The 19,392-nt window shown below is 40.9% G+C and overlaps 1 protein-coding gene across 2 annotated transcripts; it reads right to left on the bottom strand.

Moving 5' to 3' along the window:
• Window positions 1-1,345: 1,345 nt before the first annotated feature.
• LOC147612158 (uncharacterized) lies at window positions 1,346-4,615 on the bottom strand. Of its 2 annotated transcripts, none has more exons than XM_086784032.1 (2): window positions 3,614-4,615; window positions 1,346-3,463 (listed from the first exon to the last, which is right to left on the bottom strand). In XM_086784032.1, the coding sequence occupies exon 2, from the start codon at window positions 3,430-3,432 to the stop codon at window positions 1,504-1,506; it is 1,929 nt and encodes a 642-aa protein (XP_086640158.1). In that variant the 5' UTR covers window positions 3,433-3,463; window positions 3,614-4,615; the 3' UTR covers window positions 1,346-1,503. The 2 variants fall into 2 exon arrangements, with proteins under 2 accessions (XP_086640158.1, XP_086640159.1); XM_086784033.1 differs by having other exon boundaries at window positions 3,565-4,259.
• Window positions 4,616-19,392: the final 14,777 nt, after the last annotated feature.

The raw sequence follows: 19,392 nt of genomic DNA on the forward strand, positions 1-19,392 counted from the left end.
AACAAAAATGGTAGAATATTTACTTTGGATGTGAACATGCCTGAGGTAAAAGGCAACCATGTTTATGCATGGAACATGTATCATTGCAGATATTGATATATGGATAAGTGCATTGGTCATGTGAATACACAATGACTGAAGTCTATGCAGACCTAAAATATTATTACGAGTTTACCAAAGTTTAAAGCTGATGATATGCATAAATATGTGAAACATGCCAACTTGGTAAACAGGCTAAACATGCTTTTCCACATGAAAAGCATGTCAATGCAAGAGCATTAAACATTACACATTCGGATGTATGGAGACCAACCAAGATTACAACAATTGCAGGTTGCAAGTATTATGTTACATTCATTGATGATCATCACACCAAGAAAGTATGGATTTATTTCATATCCCTCTCTTCCGTATTCTCTTTATCTTACCTCATCCCACCTCACCTCATACTCTTGAAAGTATTCACTCTGAAAGTGTTTTCCTAATAGTTATTCGTGTGCGTGAGTGTCCATATGTACGTGCATGCGTATGCGTGTGTGTGTGCGTGTGTGTGTGTGTGAGAGAGAGAGAGAGAGAGAGTTATCTTTAACTCAATTTATTAAAACATTTCAACAAAAATAAACTTGGTAAACTTGAATCATTTTCACTAGATCCAACGATTTATAATTGACATCATCATGTCCTTTTACACGTCTACAATGAGCTTTTCTTGAAATTGCAATGACTATGGCTGATAGTATGCAATTCCCTATCTATAGAGAATATACAAGATTTCCACTCTCTTTCCCTTTTCACAAAAAAACCATATAAAATCATATCCTCTTACGTAGCATGTTCATACACTTAACTTTTGAACATCTTTGTGTAACTACCACAAACTTTGATGATGGTAGTAGGAAATAGAGTAGATAGCCCCTCCCTCTCTTTTCCCATGAGTTATCTAAAATTTAAAAAAGAAAATCCAAGACAAAAGAACCTCTTCAAAATAGCATGTTCATACACTAACTTTCAAAACATCTTTTTATAGATATTCTTACAAACTTTGATGATGATTCATAATAAATGGAGCAAAGAGGAAGGTATGGACATGCCTAAAATATCTAAAGAAGAATTAACAAAATGGCAAAGAAAAAATATATTCAAGATGTGGGCATTATCAAGACTATAATGGATCTTGGGGCGGGACAATAGCCTAGAGTGGTACAATGTTGAACTCTATCCGTGAGGACACGAGTTGGAGCATGTGCTCGCCTGCTCTCACACAATAGGGCACCAAAACGTTGTTTTGCATTTCCATTAAATATATTTTGAGAGTTTTTATGAGAATAAAGAGTGTTCTTCTAATGTCTTAATCTAACATGTAATGATTGATGCTTTAAAAAATCAAATAAATGATGGCCCTTGCCCTTATTATTTGCATTCATTCACCCATGTCCTTTCTATTTAAGGTCTCACAATTCTCTATAAAAGGCCTCAAGGGCTAATTGTAGATTACCTCCGATTTTAAGTGTTGACCCCAAAGACAAAACCATTACTAAACCATGGAAGGTTGCTGGATGGGATCTGGTTTCTTACTGGGGAACGGAAAGGGTTGGGAGTAACCGGGTGACTAATATGCAAACCTGCAGCACGAAGGACCTGTTTGGCATTAGCACAGCAAGGCTCGGAATAATCTGTGAAAAAAGCCGGTGCAGTCTGAGCTTTGATAGCTTCAAGGGCTCCCAACCAGGATCCATAGGTCTCTAGCCCAGAATTCAGAGCCACCACTACTTGTGGAGATGGTAGGGCATTCACCTCATCCTGATACATCCCTTTCACAAAAGTGATTTTCAGCTTCCTTCCCAGAGAAGTGGTGCTTCCAGAAAGAGAATTGGGTACCTCTGGACCTATCATCATTATGTGCAGGTTCCCCGACCCTCCCACCAAGTATGCCAGCTCTGAGAAGGCTGGAATCCAATCAAGCTCCCCCTCCGGACCGAGATAGTGTACCACAACCTCCCTGCCCTTGGCTAAGTAGGTTTTGGCCGCGACACTGAGTGCCGTGACAATGTGATACAGTGACAAGGGAAAAGAGAGCAATGTTGCAACAGGGCTGGACATTGGCAGGTCTCTTAGATTGTAATATTCAGTCCATCCAGACAAGAGTACCATGCTGGTGTTTTCACCTGAACCGCGGTGATCTAGCAGCGGTGCATCGGATGGATACATTCCGCTTTCCAGTCCCCAGGCACCTGCCATGCCCTTTCCGGTTGAAGGTGGGGGCAATAATCCAAAATGGTGTTCCTTGAAACATCCACACATTCTTCTCCACATGCCTTTGCCATGTAGCCCCACTGATTCTAGCCATTTGCAAGGTTGCTCCATCAAGCAAGGGAAATAAAAGCCCTTGAGTTCCAACTCCTCCTCCCTCTCCATCATTGCCTTGTAGAGCTCACAGCTCCCTTTATGCTGCTCCTTCCAATGCTGCTTCTGACAAGCATGCCCACAATATATTACTGCTTTGCATCTGCCGCAACGTGGTGCCATTTCTGCAGCAACCTCTTTGTTGCACATGGCACACTGCCTAGGCACAGTCCATCCCATCAAATCAGCAGTTGTCTCTATCTGATCTCTACCTTTGGAAGGTGAAATTCTCTGCTCTTCATGGTTCTCTCGAGGCGGATGTGTTATCCTCACAGATGTGACCTCCCAGAATTTTGCGTCCTCGGCGGGCCATTGAACATCCACACTCTGAGAAAGCTCCTCAAACACAGCGTGAGGGCCATGCACCCCTTTAGCCTCCAGCTGCTGCAGTGAAGGATGCACCTGGGTGATGGCCTTAACACATGCATAGAGCCATCTGAGCTCATCAAGGGAAGGAGTATTAGAAGACACGTTGGTCCCATCAGAGAGGCTCCCATTGGTATTAGTAGATGGGTATATGATGTCAATGAAAGGGAAGGCTTTGGGGCCGGCGATCTCGATGCCAAGGGTTTTGATCATTCTCTTGTGGGGGGGAGGAAGGTGGGATTCAGGGGTAAAAGAGAGTCTGAGGAGGCCAGTAGGGGGAATAGATTTCAAGTTGGGGAGGGTATGGGGGAGTGATGATGGGAGGCAAGAGAGGGCATCATGGTGTGATCTGTAAAGAAAGAGGGCAGGGTCACCAATGGAGTTTCCAACAAACTGGGCACAGAAGAAGAAGGGCTTGGAGCCATGGACAGACACAGCAAAGAGGTGCTGGGGGCGGAATCTTTGCCATGGATTCGAAAGATAGAGGGCAGAGCAAGCTCTGAAGATGGCTTTGACGAAGGCAGAGGAGACTCCATCGATCTTTGTAAGATGGCAATTGGGGGAAAGAGGGGGGCAGGAGGCTATGGCAGATCGCCCATTACCTGTATTGGTCCCAAATTGATGCTGGAAGTTGCCAAAGAGTTCTTTGAGGTGAACATCCATGGGCACAGAAGGAAAGAAAGACCCAAGATTGCTGCAGGCAAGGAAAAAAGGAGGGAAAAAGCAATTACAAAATGTCTAAAGAACATGACAAAAGTCACTACTGTTACGGAAAGTGAGCTCAGAGCGACCCACCTTGTCTGTGATTGGATTTGAAGAAACAATTGCTTGAAGAAGCGCCTACCTTGTGATAGAGCTGGATTTGAGAACCCAAGTGCTTGGAGAGGCGCCCACTTTGTGATAAAGCTGGATTTAATAACCCAATTGCTTGGACAAGAGAACCCAGTTGCTAGCAGAAGCGCCCACCTTGCGGTAAAGCTGGGGTCGAGAACCAATTGCTTGCCGAAGCGCCCACCTCAGAAGAAAGTTGGATTTGAGAACTCCATTACGGCCCACCTTGTGCTAAAGCTCGGATCGAGAGCCCAACTGCTTGCAGAAGCGCTCACCTTGGGTGAGAGCCAGATTTGAGAACCCAATTCTTAGACTTGCAGACCCAAATGATCAAAGAAACACACGCCTGGTAAGTCAAGTGGATAGTTTGAAGAAGCTTTTGGCCTTTAGCCGAAATGGGCTTTGACACTGTTTTTTAGGGTTTTGCGACAGCGGCCAGCCATTGCTGAAAACCCCACCAACCCTTTTCCCTTGGTCGTTATATAACAAAACACCAGCCTGTCACCCATTACCATGGCCTGGATCCAGCTTGGAAGCAAGCTGTGCAGTCTGCACTGTGTACGCTTCCACACTAATTTGTCGGTCTTTACATTTCTTCAAAATTTAAAACCTACACTAGGCCCATAGCAATCTTTCTAGGGCTTCTAACCACACAATCCAAAACAAAAGCAAGGCCAAAGCTCGAAATTTTAAAGGCCTTTGCCTATTGATCTCAAAAATTTTAAGGCCCCTGCCTATGGTATCTATCTTCACAGGATATTTTACTCTAATAAGGTACCATTGATTTTACAATGGTATTTTGGTACCATGATATTTTACACTAAGGTACCATTGAATCTCCATTTTACAGTGTTTTTTTTAACTCTAAGGTACCATGGAATCATAAGCTAGCCATAGAGACGTACAAAACCATAAAGTCATAAACACCATCGTCTGGCCTCAGGTTGGACACTTGTTAGCAAAGAAACCACATGGTGGAAAAAGGAAGGGCCCTCTCTAAAGATCTATTAAATCTAAATGCTCTGTTGGCTACTCCACTAGGAAAAGGTTAGTGTCAGAAATACACTTTTTTTCTAATGAGTGAAAAAAAGGATGGGGTTCATGGCGCACGCTAAACCTATTTTTATTGAAAAAATACATAGATTAATCGGTTTTATAGCTAAATTTTTGAAGTTTGAATCTTTAGAATCAAATCTAGGCAAAATTCCAATTGGTTTTTTTCTCAATTTAAGTCGTGAAAATTACACTATAGGACTGTTTTTTTCTAACACTGGTAAAGGTGATGCTCTAAAAAATGTTAGTATCAATCAAGTCACAAGTGGCCTTGCAAGCAAGTAGCTACCAAAAAGCCAAACATAAATTCAAAAGTTATACAATATAATAAAGGAATGATATGCCATGCCCTAGTGGGGCATATTGGAATAACTTTTTGAGCTGCATTGCAACATTGCGTGTGCTACTATGAATTTATTCATTCTTTTCAATTAAATAAGAGAGGAGACCTTAGTTATACTATACCTTGGAAAATTTAACATAAATGGTCAAGAAAAGTAGCTACTATTGAAAAAATATATAATGCTTTAACAAAAGCAAGTAATACTATGTGAAAATCGCTTGATAAGTGTATTATTGGTTGGCTCCAAGTATTCCTATACCACTAAAATTAAGTTCACAATCTACTTTTCTAGAGAAAGGGGGTTTAAAAATGAGAAGAAAGAGAATCAACAAAAATGCACATGTCACACCAAAGCCTGATTTCATTTTGTGATGAACCAATGGCAATATAACTTCTTCTTTTTTTGGCATATAGGGAGAAACACTAAGTAATTCTAACACCATAATGGACCATGCCCTTGGCCTCTCACTAGGAGCAGTTTAATGATGTGTTAGGTTTATTATGTTTCCACCTACGCCCCTCCCCATTTTTTGCTCTTGGGATTTATGGGTGAAAATTTATGATATAATTGTATGAGCATCTATGTGTAGCAATATAAAGTTCTTTTAGTGTTGAATAATAACACACCTCCATGCCTTTTATTAGATTTTGCATTCAAGCCTAGTCTCTTAAAATGGGTTGTGTTTTAGATTTTCCTCACACCCTTATATGCAAGCTTATTGTGTTCTCACTCATTAGTTCATATTGACATATGACACTAGAATTAAGGATCCTTCATGTGAAGTGGGTATCACCGAAATCATGACTTTTTTTTTGGCAAATCTATATGGCTAGTTACAAATCAATGTTCCACCCTTTTTAATGTAACAAGCTAGCTCATGTTTATAGCACCCTCTTTATTTATGAATTGGAACATCTTGGATTACCTAACAAACCCACTTTACGAGTTGGAGGCCATATGGTTTTTAGAAGGCTTTGGTAGAATCGGTGTATTACCAAATAGGCTATGTACTAGTCTGGACCAATATTGTCATTCATTAAGCACTAGTATCATGTTATAGAGCTTAAGAGGGTGGTGTAAAGGCATGTTTGGATCTTCAGGGTTCACCTAAAAATATGTAAGTATCGCATGTGAGTTCAAATGAAGGGGTTATTTAATTCAAAATTTTAAGGTAAATTTACATAAATACATTTACAAAAGGAGTTTTTTTTTGGGAAAAAAACCCATAAGTCCAAAGAAAAAGGGCTCATTTATTCATGAAAAAATTCACAGGTAAGGGATTTTTCAAATACCCCTTGAACGCATGTGATACATTGGGTTTCTTAGTAGTACACCATCCGAGGTTTGGATGAGCTTAAAGCCTTAACCAAGTCCTTTGGCCTCTTATGACTTGCATGGACAAACCATAACCTACCCCATCTCAATCAGATATTTATAGGCCTTGTGGAACATTCATCTATTACTAATCTACCTTTAATGTAATTTAAGATCTAGCATACGCAAGTAACATCACATATTATTATTTCCATAGTTTTAGAGCTACACCCTTATGTATCTAATTGTTATGTTATAGACATAAGGAAAAACACATACCACAAAATATCATTTTCCTTATATTATAGACATATGGAAAAGCATATACCAAAAGTTAAAGATGAAGGTGATTTTTGTGATTATACAAGGTATGGAACACTTGCATCATAACTAATAAGATCAGGAAAAGTAAATCTTAACAACATACAAGAACATGAACGGGCACCTATCTTTTGTAAGATGGCGGCAGAACATATGAACCGGCCTTACCATGAGCTCAATGACAAATAGGGTCTAAGGACTTCATATACACATACTTGCTTAAGCCTAGTAATAGTGATAATTTCATTTTGAAGTTTTGGCTGGCCTAGTGTGAACATTCACTTGTATATAAGTCCATTTTGACCCTAAGAAATACACATTCATTCCCTTATAATAGAATATTGTGAGCTCCCTTTCTTCTCTGCTCTTGCTTGTATGTGTTCTATTAGATTCTTGTATACTAGATGGTTTACTTGATTGAATAGTTTTTTCTTGTAGGTTTCTCCTTCTCATTCTCTTCTTGTATGTTCACCACCATCACACATACGAATGTGGAGGGAAACCACAAGTTTTTGGATGCACCTCTACTCAGTAGGCATTATCATCTTGCCCAAACGACATATGCGAATGAGGATGGTAACACATACATCCCAAGAGAGACCGCTAAGGAAGTGAGAAGGACAAAAAGTTTGGGCAGGGAGGAGTCTTCACATCCAATACACACCTAGCATAGGACTTGGAGGCCAAGAAAAGTGAGGATGTCTCTTGAGGAAATCACATCAAGACCAAGAAGCGCAACAGTGAGAGGATAATTTTCTTTCTCTTCCACATGCAAAAACAACCCTCAGACCCAAATACAAAGTATGGCTTCCCTCCACATTAGACCCAATATTTGAGAAGAGCATTCAACTTCCATGGGGATGAGAAGCATTAGGCAAGACCCTTTAGAAAGAACTAGATTGGTAACTGTAGTTGAACAATTAGCACCGATCCAATTAGGACAGGGGAAGAGTTGAGAGCCATAAATATAGAACCTCAAGTGTACCAATAGCTCTAGGAGCACCGATATATAGATACCCAATGATGCATTTAGGCTTTGTACCCACCACTGAACAACCACCAAGAGAAGCATCTTTCAAGGTTCCAACCTATGGTTTATGTTGAACCATCCTATACTCAGATACCTTCCAAGCTAGTTGCAAAACCAATAGAGGTTGAGCCCATAGCTCATATAACCTAGGAGATGAGAAGAAATTTTGATGCCATCCCAGCATTTATCATACCTGCCTAGGGATTGAGAGAGGAAATGGAGTATGGCCATCCTAGGATAAGAACCTCTCTCATAGCCAAGCTGATTTTAAAGTTTGACAAAATGGGTGATCCCTACAGTTATCTAGTAGTTTGTACTACACAAAGGGTAACTGATCCTTGAACAAATATAGTTTCCTTTGGCTTAACCTTAGAAAATAATGCTTGTTGGCTTTAGTTTCAAATGCTAGTAGAAGATTCCCAAAGAGAATCCATGAAAGACTTGGAGATAGTTTTTACGACATGATTTCTAAGATGGCATCAAGCATAGCTTGCTTATTCAACTCTATCATTTTGAACACGAAACATTTGAGAGATTGCATCAAGCATCTAAAGAACTTGAACAACAATCTACAGAGTAAAAACCAAGCCAAACTAGGCTAATTTGCTATTCTTGGAAGGATTGGGGAGTAAGCAACTATATGATTATTGGGATATCGAGCTCAACTAGTGCAAATATTGGTGACATGCCAGGATGATATCTCCACACTTACGCCACTGGCATGGTTAGTGAGATTATAGGTGATATGTCACCCAATAGTGGTTTACAGGCTGTGTGACAGCCACTTTGGGGGTACTAGAGTGGTTTACAGGCTATGTAATAGCCACTTTAGGTGTGTTAGAGTTATGGCATAGTTATAGTGCCAGCTCATATAGTTCGGTTCACATATTATAGATCGACTATTTTGTATGTTATAGTAGGAGAGTGCTTTCCCTTATAGTATGTACTCTTATTTATTTAGTTTTATGGTTGAAGAGAAGACAAGAGAATAGAAAATTCAGCCATCCATTTCTCTTGTATGTTTGTCTAATCTTATGTGTGTGTGCATGTGCTTGTAGGAGCTCAAGCTCATCTTATCCCTTGCATTCTTCTCATGGTATTAGAGCATCGGTTTGTGTGAAGACCTTACGGGGTAAGCAAGAGTTAAGCAAAGGAATCCTTACATGGGTAAGGTGTTACTCCATCTCTTTCCCTCTTTGATTTTGGAGTAACACCTTTGGGTAGTTGTGAGAGCTATAGGCACACATGGAATCTTAGATTGAGGCATCCTTCTGGGTGAAGGAGAAAGACCTATTATGTGAGTTAACTTTGTTAATTATGAAAGTGTCAATTTTTGCTTTGTATGCCCAATTTCTGGTTTGCTAGTTACAACAGAAATTTGGCTGTAGGTCAAACTGTGCAGAGAATCTATGAAGAAGATGAAAAGGAAGTTTCAAAAAATCTAATAAATATGTCATTTATCACCATGGGGTTGGGTATAGCTAGTATATAGTATCCAACATCTCTCTCTAGAAAAAGATTCTAAAATAATGTTATAATATTAGCTCTTGTAGAATCAAGGAGATCTCTTTATATTGTTTTTAAAAGAGATTCACCTATTATTTTATTGTAGTACTATCCCATCTCCAAAGTTAGGACCACTTGTCCTCAAAATTCTCAAATCTGAAATAATAATATTCTATTTGATCTAAAAATGTGAAGCATCTAAGATGTGACACTCTTAAATGCCCACTTGACTTTTCAGCTTCTAAATCCTTCCAAATAGATTGCATTTACGTATTTCAAAATGGGAAAAGATAAAAAACAGAATAACTTGATGTAGATATCATATTTTCAAACTTCTTTTTACCCACGCCTACCTCTACGCTTCTAAGAGTGTGACTGTTAATTTTCATCATTTTTCATTAAGTATACAGGGGTTTATGAATTTTTTCTTAGAGACTTCTTTAGATTTTTTGGAATAAGAAAAGTAGGGTTTTCAGTTTAGGGCGATTTTAGTTTGCTTTGATGAGATATTGCTTTAGGTTTTTCACTTTCCCTCCTTAGTATAGAGAAAATTCAAATTTGTGTTTGTTTTCTTTAGTAGCTATGCTTAAGAGCTTTCTTTTCCTCCTAAACCACATTAATGAGTTTAGATATTCTCAATCATGGGGTTTCTTCTCTTCTGTAGTAGAGAAATTGAAGGGTAGGTTGATTATTGGGTGCCATTTAGTTGGAATCACATATTCATCTTCCCCTTCAATCATCTTTCTGTTCATCAATTTCTACAAAAGAATCAAGAACAAGAGAGTAATGGAGGTATGATCATTACTGTTATCTGTTATGTTGTTTTGTTATGGTTTAATTTTGTCTGAGTTATTATGTTTTCTTTTCTATTAATGTTAATCTTGTTATTTTAAATGTGATTTCTCTCTCTCTCTCTCTCTCTCTCTCTCTCTCTCTCTCTCTCTCTCTCTCTCTCTCTCTCTCTCGCTCTCTCTCTCTCTCTCTCAAAAAAGATGATCTGACTCCACTTCCTTAGGAGTCTCCATGAAGTTTGCCGATGTCGTTCCTTCTCCATTGGGTTTGTTGTAGCAGCCTCTTAGCATGTGTCCTGGCTTCCCATAGTTGTGGCAAGTGAAGGTTCTTCTTCCTCCTTTGCCTCTTTCTCATCCTCATCCTCGTGAGAATCCTCCTCGAGTGAAGAATGCTTTTTGCTCTTCTCTAGCTGTTGAGTCCACCCATTTCTTCTCTTTGACCTTGGTCTCTTGCTCTAGTAGAGCTCCTTCTATCTCATGCAGCTTCAATTCAGGTACATTCTTTAAGGTTGCCACGATATTTTCATATTCACCTTTGTCCACACTCTTTAGAAAAGCACTGCTAGTGCCATCATCCTCTACCTTCTTACGAGGCCAGATCTGGGGCCTTAGAGTTCAAATGAGCTCAACTCCTTTCAAAGCCATCAATAGCAATTAGTCTAGTAGAGGATCAAGCCAAGAAACAAAATATTTGACCAAACATTAAATGCTTAATCTCTGTTTTACCAAAGTCACTTGCAGATTTGATGCAGAGCCTGATTCCACTTTTTCTTAAAGAATTTCTAGATTCTGAGGCCACCAACATGCTCAGAGCATCCAAAAAAGTGCCTGGGCTAGCTTCTTTGCTTCCAATTCCAAGTAGTGAAGATAATTTTACAGCTTTACTCTCAAAAAAAGGTGCTGGCATTTTTGCAGATTTTTGCAGGTCCTGACTGTTGAGATATCGAGCTCGTCTAGTGAGGCGGTGGCCACCACTGATGACCCGCCTGTGGGATAGGCCCCACACTTACACCACTGGCATGGTTGGTGAGATCATGGGAGATATGCTGTGTGACAGCCATTCTAGAGACTGGCATAGTTATAGCGCCAGCTCATTTAGTCGGGTTCACACTATAGAGAACCCGTGTATGTATTGGTTGAGTACCTTCCATATTATTGTGTACTCTTATTCTTCTATATGGTGTGTTGAGTGTTGAGTAAAGAAGAAGAAGATTTTTAGCCTCTCACCTTGTGTGTTCTCTATTAGGGTTTTGTGAGTGTGTGTGTGTGCTTGCAAGAGCTCAAGCTCTCTTCCCCCCTGCATCTTTTCATGGTATCAGAGCCTGGTTCGTGCTAAGGGCTGAGCTGCAAGCAAGAGAACCATAGGAAGCGGTACGAGGGTAAGAGCTTCAACTACTCGTCCCTATTGTGTTGGTGACTACACCCTTGTCGGGAGCTCTACGGGAGGCACCGGCAAATGGTCTCTGATTGAGGAGCTTTCTTCGCGGGAGTAAAGCTACAGGGCAACTATACAGTCCTTCGGACTAATATTTTCGGGCCGAAAACGCGTTTCGGGCGCGTCTGGACCTCCGTTTTTCAGAAAGCAGGCGATTTCGAGCACTGCGGGTAAGTCATCGATTCTCTGCAAAACTCTGTTTTAAGAACTGCAGGAAGACAGACTGACTGTGCAGACACTGTGGGTGCTGCAAAGAGGTCTACAGTTGCCATTGGGTGTATGTATGCACATTGAGGTCACTGGTTGTGACATTTGAGTGGACTGCAGTACCGCTGTGCAGAAAATACAGCATTTGTGCAGGAAAAACCAGAGTGCAGTTTCTGGTAAAATTGTGTGTTTGGCAAGATGTCTAATGATGGCATAACACAGATTGTGGCTGAGAAGCTGGATAAGAATAACTTCCATGCTTGGAGGTTCAGGTTGACTAATTTCCTGATGGGAAAACTGCTGTAGATGTGAAAGAGTTTAAAGACTGGAACCAAGGAGCCAGGAAGGTTATGTATTGGCTATCCATTAGTATACAGGACACCATGATTGGGCACATTCAGGATGCCAAGTCCCCCAAGGAGGCGTGGGACACCTTGGTAAAGCTTTATGAAACAAACACCAAGGCACGTAAGATACAGTTGAAGAATGAACTTCATACTGTGGAGAAAAAGAGCATGTCTATGAATGACTATGCGCTGAAGATAAAGGGTATTGTGGAATCCCTTGCATCTATTGGTGTGTCAGTAGATGATGATGACAAGGTGGAAGTCTGTCTACGTGGTCTCGGGCCACAATACAAGGCGTTTAAGACGTCTATTCAGACTCGGGAAAACATTCCCAACTTTACAGATTTGGTGTCTATGCTGATTATCGAAGAGAAGAGCTTGGGTGAAGACCAACAGTCTTCACAAAGCAAAAACAGTTCAGAGCAACAGGCCTTCTACACGAGTTCAGGAAGAGGACGAGGTAGAGGAGGCCGTGGACGCGGTCAAGGAGGTGGCCGAACAGGTAATCAGAATTATGGTCAGCAGCAGCAGCAACAACAATAGTCCCAGAATCAACAACAACAACAACAACACACAGGTGGAAGAGGCAAATTCAGAGGCAGGGGGAGTCAAAGAGGACGTGGAAATTGGCAAAGGCAGTACAACGATGCACGTGAATGCTATTATTGTGGTAAGACTGGACATGTGCAGGCAGAATGTTATAAGAAGCAGGCTGACATGCAAAATGGGAAAGTGCAGCAAAACAACTATGCATCCTCAAGCAGAAATAATGAGGATAATGAAAGGTTGTTTGTTATGCAGCATGTTGTGAATGCCATGTCTGAAAATGTTGATGCAGCACAAAAAGATAATGTATGGTATGTGGATTCAGGCGCTTCGAACCACATGACGAGTCATGGGGAGTGGTTCAAGGAGATGAAAAACCCGGAAAGACCAGGTTTTATGGAAACAGGGGATGACACTGCTCATCCAATTGCCCACATTGGAGATGTGCCATTGTCTATGCAGGATGGCAAAGTGAAGTACCTTGTAGATATACTTCATGTACCGAACATAACAAAGAATCTGGTTTCAGTTGGCCAGATGATTGAGCAGGGTTTGCAGGTTCGGTTTAACCCTGATGGATGTTATGTTGAAGATTTTAAAGACAAGTGCAGGTTGGTTGCAAAAGGAAACAGAGTGGGCAGAATGTTTACGTTGGATGTAGACATGCCTGAGATGAGTGCTGCGATGTTTGCAAATGGTTCAGGAATTGTTGCTGTAGAAACAGCCTCAGCCCAATAGCAATGCGGCATATTCTTCTCTTCCATCAATGCTCGCGCAATCTCAGCAATGTGCCTGTTTTTCTGCTCAGCAACTCCATTTTGCTGCGGAGTGTATCTGCATGTATACTGTCTCCGAATACCATTCTTCTTCAAATATTCAGAGAACTCATTGGAGAAGTACTCTCCCCCTCCATCTGACCTTAGGCACTTTACATATTTTCCTGTTTGCTTTTCAACCAAAACTCTGAAATTCTGAAAGTGAGTGAAAACCTCACTCTTCTCCTTCATGAAATATACCCACACTTTCCTTGTGTGGTCATCAATGAAAGTCACATAATACCTGCAGCCTCCCATAGATATGGTCTTCGTAGGACCCCATACATCTGAATGCACAACATCTAGTGCATTTCTGCTCACATATCTGTTACGTGGAAACACATGCTTTGTTTGCTTCCCAAATTGGCATGCTTCACAGATTTTATGCATACCTTCCACTTTAAATTTTGGCAGCCCTGTCACAATTCCTTTTGTCTGCATAGACTTCAATCTTTGCACATTCATATGTCCAATTCTTTTATGCCATATGTCTGTGTGTATACATCATGAACAGGACTCCAACTGCAGCCATACATGATGTAACTCCAGAGGAGAGGTTTACTGGCAGAAAACCAGATTTATCTCATCTGAAAGTCTTTGGATGCATTGCATATGTGCATGTGCCAGATGAGCTGAGAACTAAGCTGGATCCAAAAGCTGAAAAATGTGTGTTTATTGGATACTCCCTTGAGCAAAAGGGATACAGGTGTTATAACCCTGCTACACGTGAGTTGAGGGTAAGCAGGGATGTCTTTGATGAGATGAGCAGCTGGTATGCTGCTGAAAAAGAAGCTGTTGGGGCTGATGTGAGTGGAAGTGTGGTTGCACAGAATGCAGGTCAGCAATCACAGTCTTTGAGTGGACTAGGAGGGTCCTCATCTAGTGGGTCTATTGATAGACCATGGAGTGGCAGGCTGCGTCATAATACCAGCCCTGCAAATGTGATTAGTACATCACGTAAAGGAAAAGAGAAAGTGGTTGAGCCCCTTGGTATGCCTGACATTTCTGCAGGGCATTCTCATGTTGATGGAGAGTCTAGTGGCTCAGATATGAGCCTTGATGAGGAGCTTGGGATCCCAGCTATGAGAACACCTGGTGTAAAGAAGGCTATGGAAGCCATGAATGAAAAGCTGCGAAGATCAGGGAGAGTGAAGAACCCTGTGCAGAGATTTACATATGATGGTTATGTGGCACATCACTATGCATATATGGCAAAGGTTGTGCAGGTTGTAGAGCCCACATGCATTGATGAGGCTGTTGGAAATGTGTGTTGGGAGAAAGCTATGGATGAGGAGATGGATGCACTATATGGAAATGAAACTTGGGATTTAGTGCAATTGCCTGAAGGCAAGAAAGCCATTGGATGCAAGTGGGTGTACAAAGTTAAACATAATAGTGATGGAAGCATAAACAGGTACAAGGCTAGATTGGTAGCCAAAGGATATGCGCAGACATATGGGATTGATTATGAGGAAACTTTCAGCCCAGTTGCCAAGATGGCAACGGTGAGAGTTGTGATAGCAGTGGCTGCGTCAAAGCAATGGTCTTTACATCAGATGGATGTAAAGAATGCATTCTTGCATGGGGATTTGCAAGAAGAGGTGTATATGTTGCACCCACCTGGTTATGAGGATGTGGGTCACCCCGAGCATGTTTGCAGGTTGAAGAAAGCCTTGTATGGCTTAAAGCAAGCACCAAGAGCATGGTCTGACAAGATTTCTGAATATCTTGTCACTATTGGCTTTCATGTAGCCAATGCAGATTTCTCGCTGTATGTGAGACATGGTGATAGAGGGGTTGTGCTTGTTGTCATCTATGTAGATGACTTGATCATTACGGGGGACCATGATGCAGAGATCTTTGATGTAAAGATCTTGCTTAGACAGAAGTTCGAGATGAAGGATCTGGGGGAGCTCAGATATTTCTTGGGCATTGAGGTGATTAGGTCACCACATGGTATTGGATTACTGCAGAGACAGTATGGCTTGGACATGTTGTCCAAGTATGGTATGACAGGCTGTAAGCTTATTTCTGTGCCATTGGATCAGAATGGCAAGTTGAGTGCAGATTCAGGAGAGATCTTGGAGGATCCTACTATGTATAGGCGCATAGTAGGAAGTTTGATTTACATGACGATCACCAGACCAGATTTGAGCTATGCTGTTGGGTTGGTGAGTCAGTTTATGCAGGTTCCACGGAAACCGCATTTGGATGCAGTGAGACGCATACTGAGGTATGTGAAGTCTACTTTGCATTGTGGACTATTCTATGAGACTGGGACAGAGATATGTGTACATGGGTACACAGATGCTGATTGGGCTGGTAGTATCTCAGATAGAAGATCTACCAGTGGATTCATGTTTTCTTTGGGGAGTGCTGCTGTGACTTGGAGCAGCAAGAAGTAGCCTACGGTTGCTCTATCGAGTACAGAGGCCGAGTACAGAGGAGCTGCTATGGCAGCATGTGAGGTAGCTTGGTTGAGAAAGCTCCTTGCAGATTTGGGTCTATCAGTGGATAGACAGGTTGTCATTTTCTGTGACAACATTAGCAGTATACAGTTGGCCAGGAACCCAGTCTTCCATGCTCGTACGAAGCACATAGAGGTCCACTACCACTTCGTCAGAGAGAGGGTCTTGGCAGGAGACCTTGACCTTGTTTATGTCAGCACAGAGGATCAGGTAGCTGACATCTTCACCAAAGCATTGGGTACAGAGAAGCTCCGCAGATTCAAGGCTTCGCTTGGTGTACATGAGATGGAGTTGAGCTTGAGGGGGAGTGTTGAGATATCGAGCTCGTCTAGTGAGGCGGTGGCCACTGATGACCCGCCTGGGGGATAGGCCCCACACTTACACCACTGGCATGGTTGGTGAGATCATGGGAGATATGCGGCCAGTGGGATGACAGGCTGTGTGACAGCCATTCTAGAGACTGGCATAGTTATAGCGCCAGCTCATTTAGTCGGGTTCACACTATAGAGAACCCGTGTATGTATTGGTTGAGTACCTTCCATATTATTGTGTACTCTTATTCTTGTATATGGTGTGTTGAGTGTTGAGTAAAGAAGAAGAAGATTTTCAGTCTCTCACCTTGTGTGTTCTCTATTAGGGTTTTGTGAGTGTGTGTGTGTGTGCTTGCAAGAGCTCAAGCTCTCTTCCCCCCTGCATCTTTTCACTGACGGCATTTTGAAGATATGATTAGATGAGATGATGCATGGGAGGGTTAGCTATGTGTTTCTAAGAGGCTATTGCCTAATGTTAAGCCTGGAGGGAGATCAAGCCCCTCCTACTAACTGGGGGTGTAGAGAATTTGTTGAAAATTGACTAAAAATTTGATTATCTCCTAATCTTAATTAATAGGATGATTAGTAAGATAATAAGCTCATAAATTGGATAAATCTTAAGCTAGGCTCTGATACCATATTAAAATTAAAGCGAAGTGATGAGCTATGGTGGATCAAATGCAAGAATCAACATTATTAACAAAGAGATTAGATGATGATTAAGATGAGATTAGTGAGCAATTAATTGATAGCTTAATGTAGGCATGGATACTCAAAAGCCAGCAAATTCTCATTAGGCCAATGCCAATAGAGTGTACATCCACAAGATGCCAAGCATCTAATCCCACTGATCTCTCCTTGATTCACTCCACCTCTTTTGCTTGATTCTCTCCACCTCTTCACTTTTCCCAGAATATCTCCACACATCCTAAATCTTCTCATGCTACCCTTTATTCTCTCCCAGTAGATATATCTCACCTTTTCACTACTTCTAACTCATTTACAGATTCTCTTTTACAGCCTCTTGCTAAGGGCTTGTTCCCGCACACACCCATTCACTTGTATATTTCAACAAAGCAAAGGTATGGTGAAGTATGCATTAGAAAACCCAAAATTCAAAACCATTGGTGATGATGTTGTAAGAGTACGCTTGAAGGAGATAAGCAATGCCTTCACAGCTACTACAGATGCTCAAGGCATATGTGACGACAAGGTAGGGATTAGCTCCGAATCTTATGCTATGATTTATAAGCAATTGGATGCAAGGTTTAAGGCTATTCTTAACAAGAGATGGTGGTGCCCATCCCTAAAGTCTTAGACACAGTTGGTGAGCCAATGCATTGGGAACATACACAGATGCTTAAGTCTGGATCAAAGGAAGTGCCCTTCAAATTGCATGTAGGCAATAACTTTGTATTGAATGTATGCAAGCTACAACAACAAAGGTAAAGTTCTACAACATGTCTATCCAAAGAGTGCAGAGGTAAGCTTCAATTTGTTTTGAATCTTGATGAGAGTGAAGTCCTTAAGGGCGAAAAGCTTGAACGTGTTAGCTTGATACTAATGAATAGGGTGTTGGATCCTAGCATCAATTCAAAACATTAAGAATATTTCAGTGTGCAATCAGAGAATGAAATATGGTGGCTTGCTGCATTTGAGGTACCAAAGGAGGACCATGAAGTACTTAAGATTTTTTTAAAACTTAACAGAGATACCAGATATTATACAGTAGCAAAAGAATGGTGAAGTTTTGCATGTCAATGGATTTGGTGAATACAAGGTAGAATGACATCTTGTTGGTGATTTAAAAACATTGAAATGTATGTTTGGTGTTTCAAATTCAGCATCAACTGAGTTCCCTTGCCTATATTGCATGCAATCTAGGAAGAAAGGCAATGATGGGAAGAAACAATGGATTGCAACAAGGACAGGACAACATGGTGCTCTAACACGTGACTAGTGTGTTCAAAGGAATGGAATGTTGGTGCCATTAGATCCTAAGTGGGATCCTTTTTTAGAAATACCCTTAACAAGGGTCCACTTTTGCACCTTGCATTGCATAGTAAGGATAATAGAGAAGTTGGTGTTTGAGTATGTGTGTTTTGCCTACAAGATGCAGCCTGCTTCAGATGCTGATGCAACATGCAAGAAGGTAGAACAAGTCTTGTCTGATGTTTGACGAGAAAAAGTCAGGAAAGAGTTGAAATTTGCCATGCAAACCATGTTTTGGGGGAACGAAGGCTAGGAAATTCTTATCTTCACCACGAGATGAAGATGGTAAGTTGGTTGTAAAATAACCAGAGAAGTACGAAGCATGGAAAAAACTACACATGGCTGTCCCTGATCGAAGTAATGGGGGACATATGTGGATAGCAAAGGCAAATGTGTGGATTGCACTTGATAAATTGGCACCACTTTTACAAAAGATGACATTCAATTCTGATGATGCGAATGCATTTAAAGAGGTGGTTGTACACTTTCATAACTCAATGACAGAGGCATGGACTTCAAATTGCATTACACACTATATGGTCAGAGTGGTATCCATTTCATTTTTACAATTAAATTGTGAATGTGATATTTTGAATTTAATTGTGGATCTTGTGTTTTTGAACGCAGCACATACTTGAGGCTCATGGTCCATACTTTGCTGAACAAGGAAGTTTGGCAATATGGTCCACACAAGGCATGGAGCGATCTCATTGGCAAGTTTGATGCAGATTCCAAAAAGCAACGGCATGTGGAGGTGGAATCAATGATTCCAATCCTATGAGGCAGTTACTCCAATGGTGGTATAGGAGAATAGAGATAAGATATAAGGACAAATTAATAAAGTCCAAATCCAATGATATAGAAGCTATTCGCAGGGGCAATATATGAAGTGAGGAAAGCAAGATATGGAAATAGCATGGCCAAAGAACATCATGCAAAATGGTTGACAACCCAAGAGAGAGTCGGTAGCAAATGGAAATATTGATAGAATTGTAATTATGAAATAACATTTTATGTTTATGAGAGTATTGAGCAATCCAATGTTTTGAAGAAATAGGTGTTTGCTAAAGTCAACATGGATAACTTTATCAAAATAAGTGTTTACTAAAGTCAACATGGATAACTTTTTGATAGTGTTGATATTTGTTAAAAGTAAATGTCAATAACTTATAGTAAGTTCCATTTATAAATAAAGGCACTTCTTTCATTTCTCTCCATTCCTTCTAGCTTGTGAGTATGGTGCGTACTAAGCAAAGAGCAAACAAGATGCCTTCCAAGACACCAGTTCATTCATTCGGATCTAGTGAACGTA

This window comes from Cibotium barometz, chromosome 46 (genome assembly GCF_041138505.1).
Source record: "Cibotium barometz isolate CiBa-2024 chromosome 46, ASM4113850v1, whole genome shotgun sequence".
NCBI classification, from domain to species: domain Eukaryota; kingdom Viridiplantae; phylum Streptophyta; class Polypodiopsida; order Cyatheales; family Cibotiaceae; genus Cibotium; species Cibotium barometz.

What these genes read in the sequence shown, in the direction of transcription:
- LOC147612158 (XM_086784032.1), bottom strand. Translation starts at nt 3,432, where the DNA reads ATGGATGTTCACCTCAAAGAACTCTTTGGCAACTTCCAGCATCAATTT.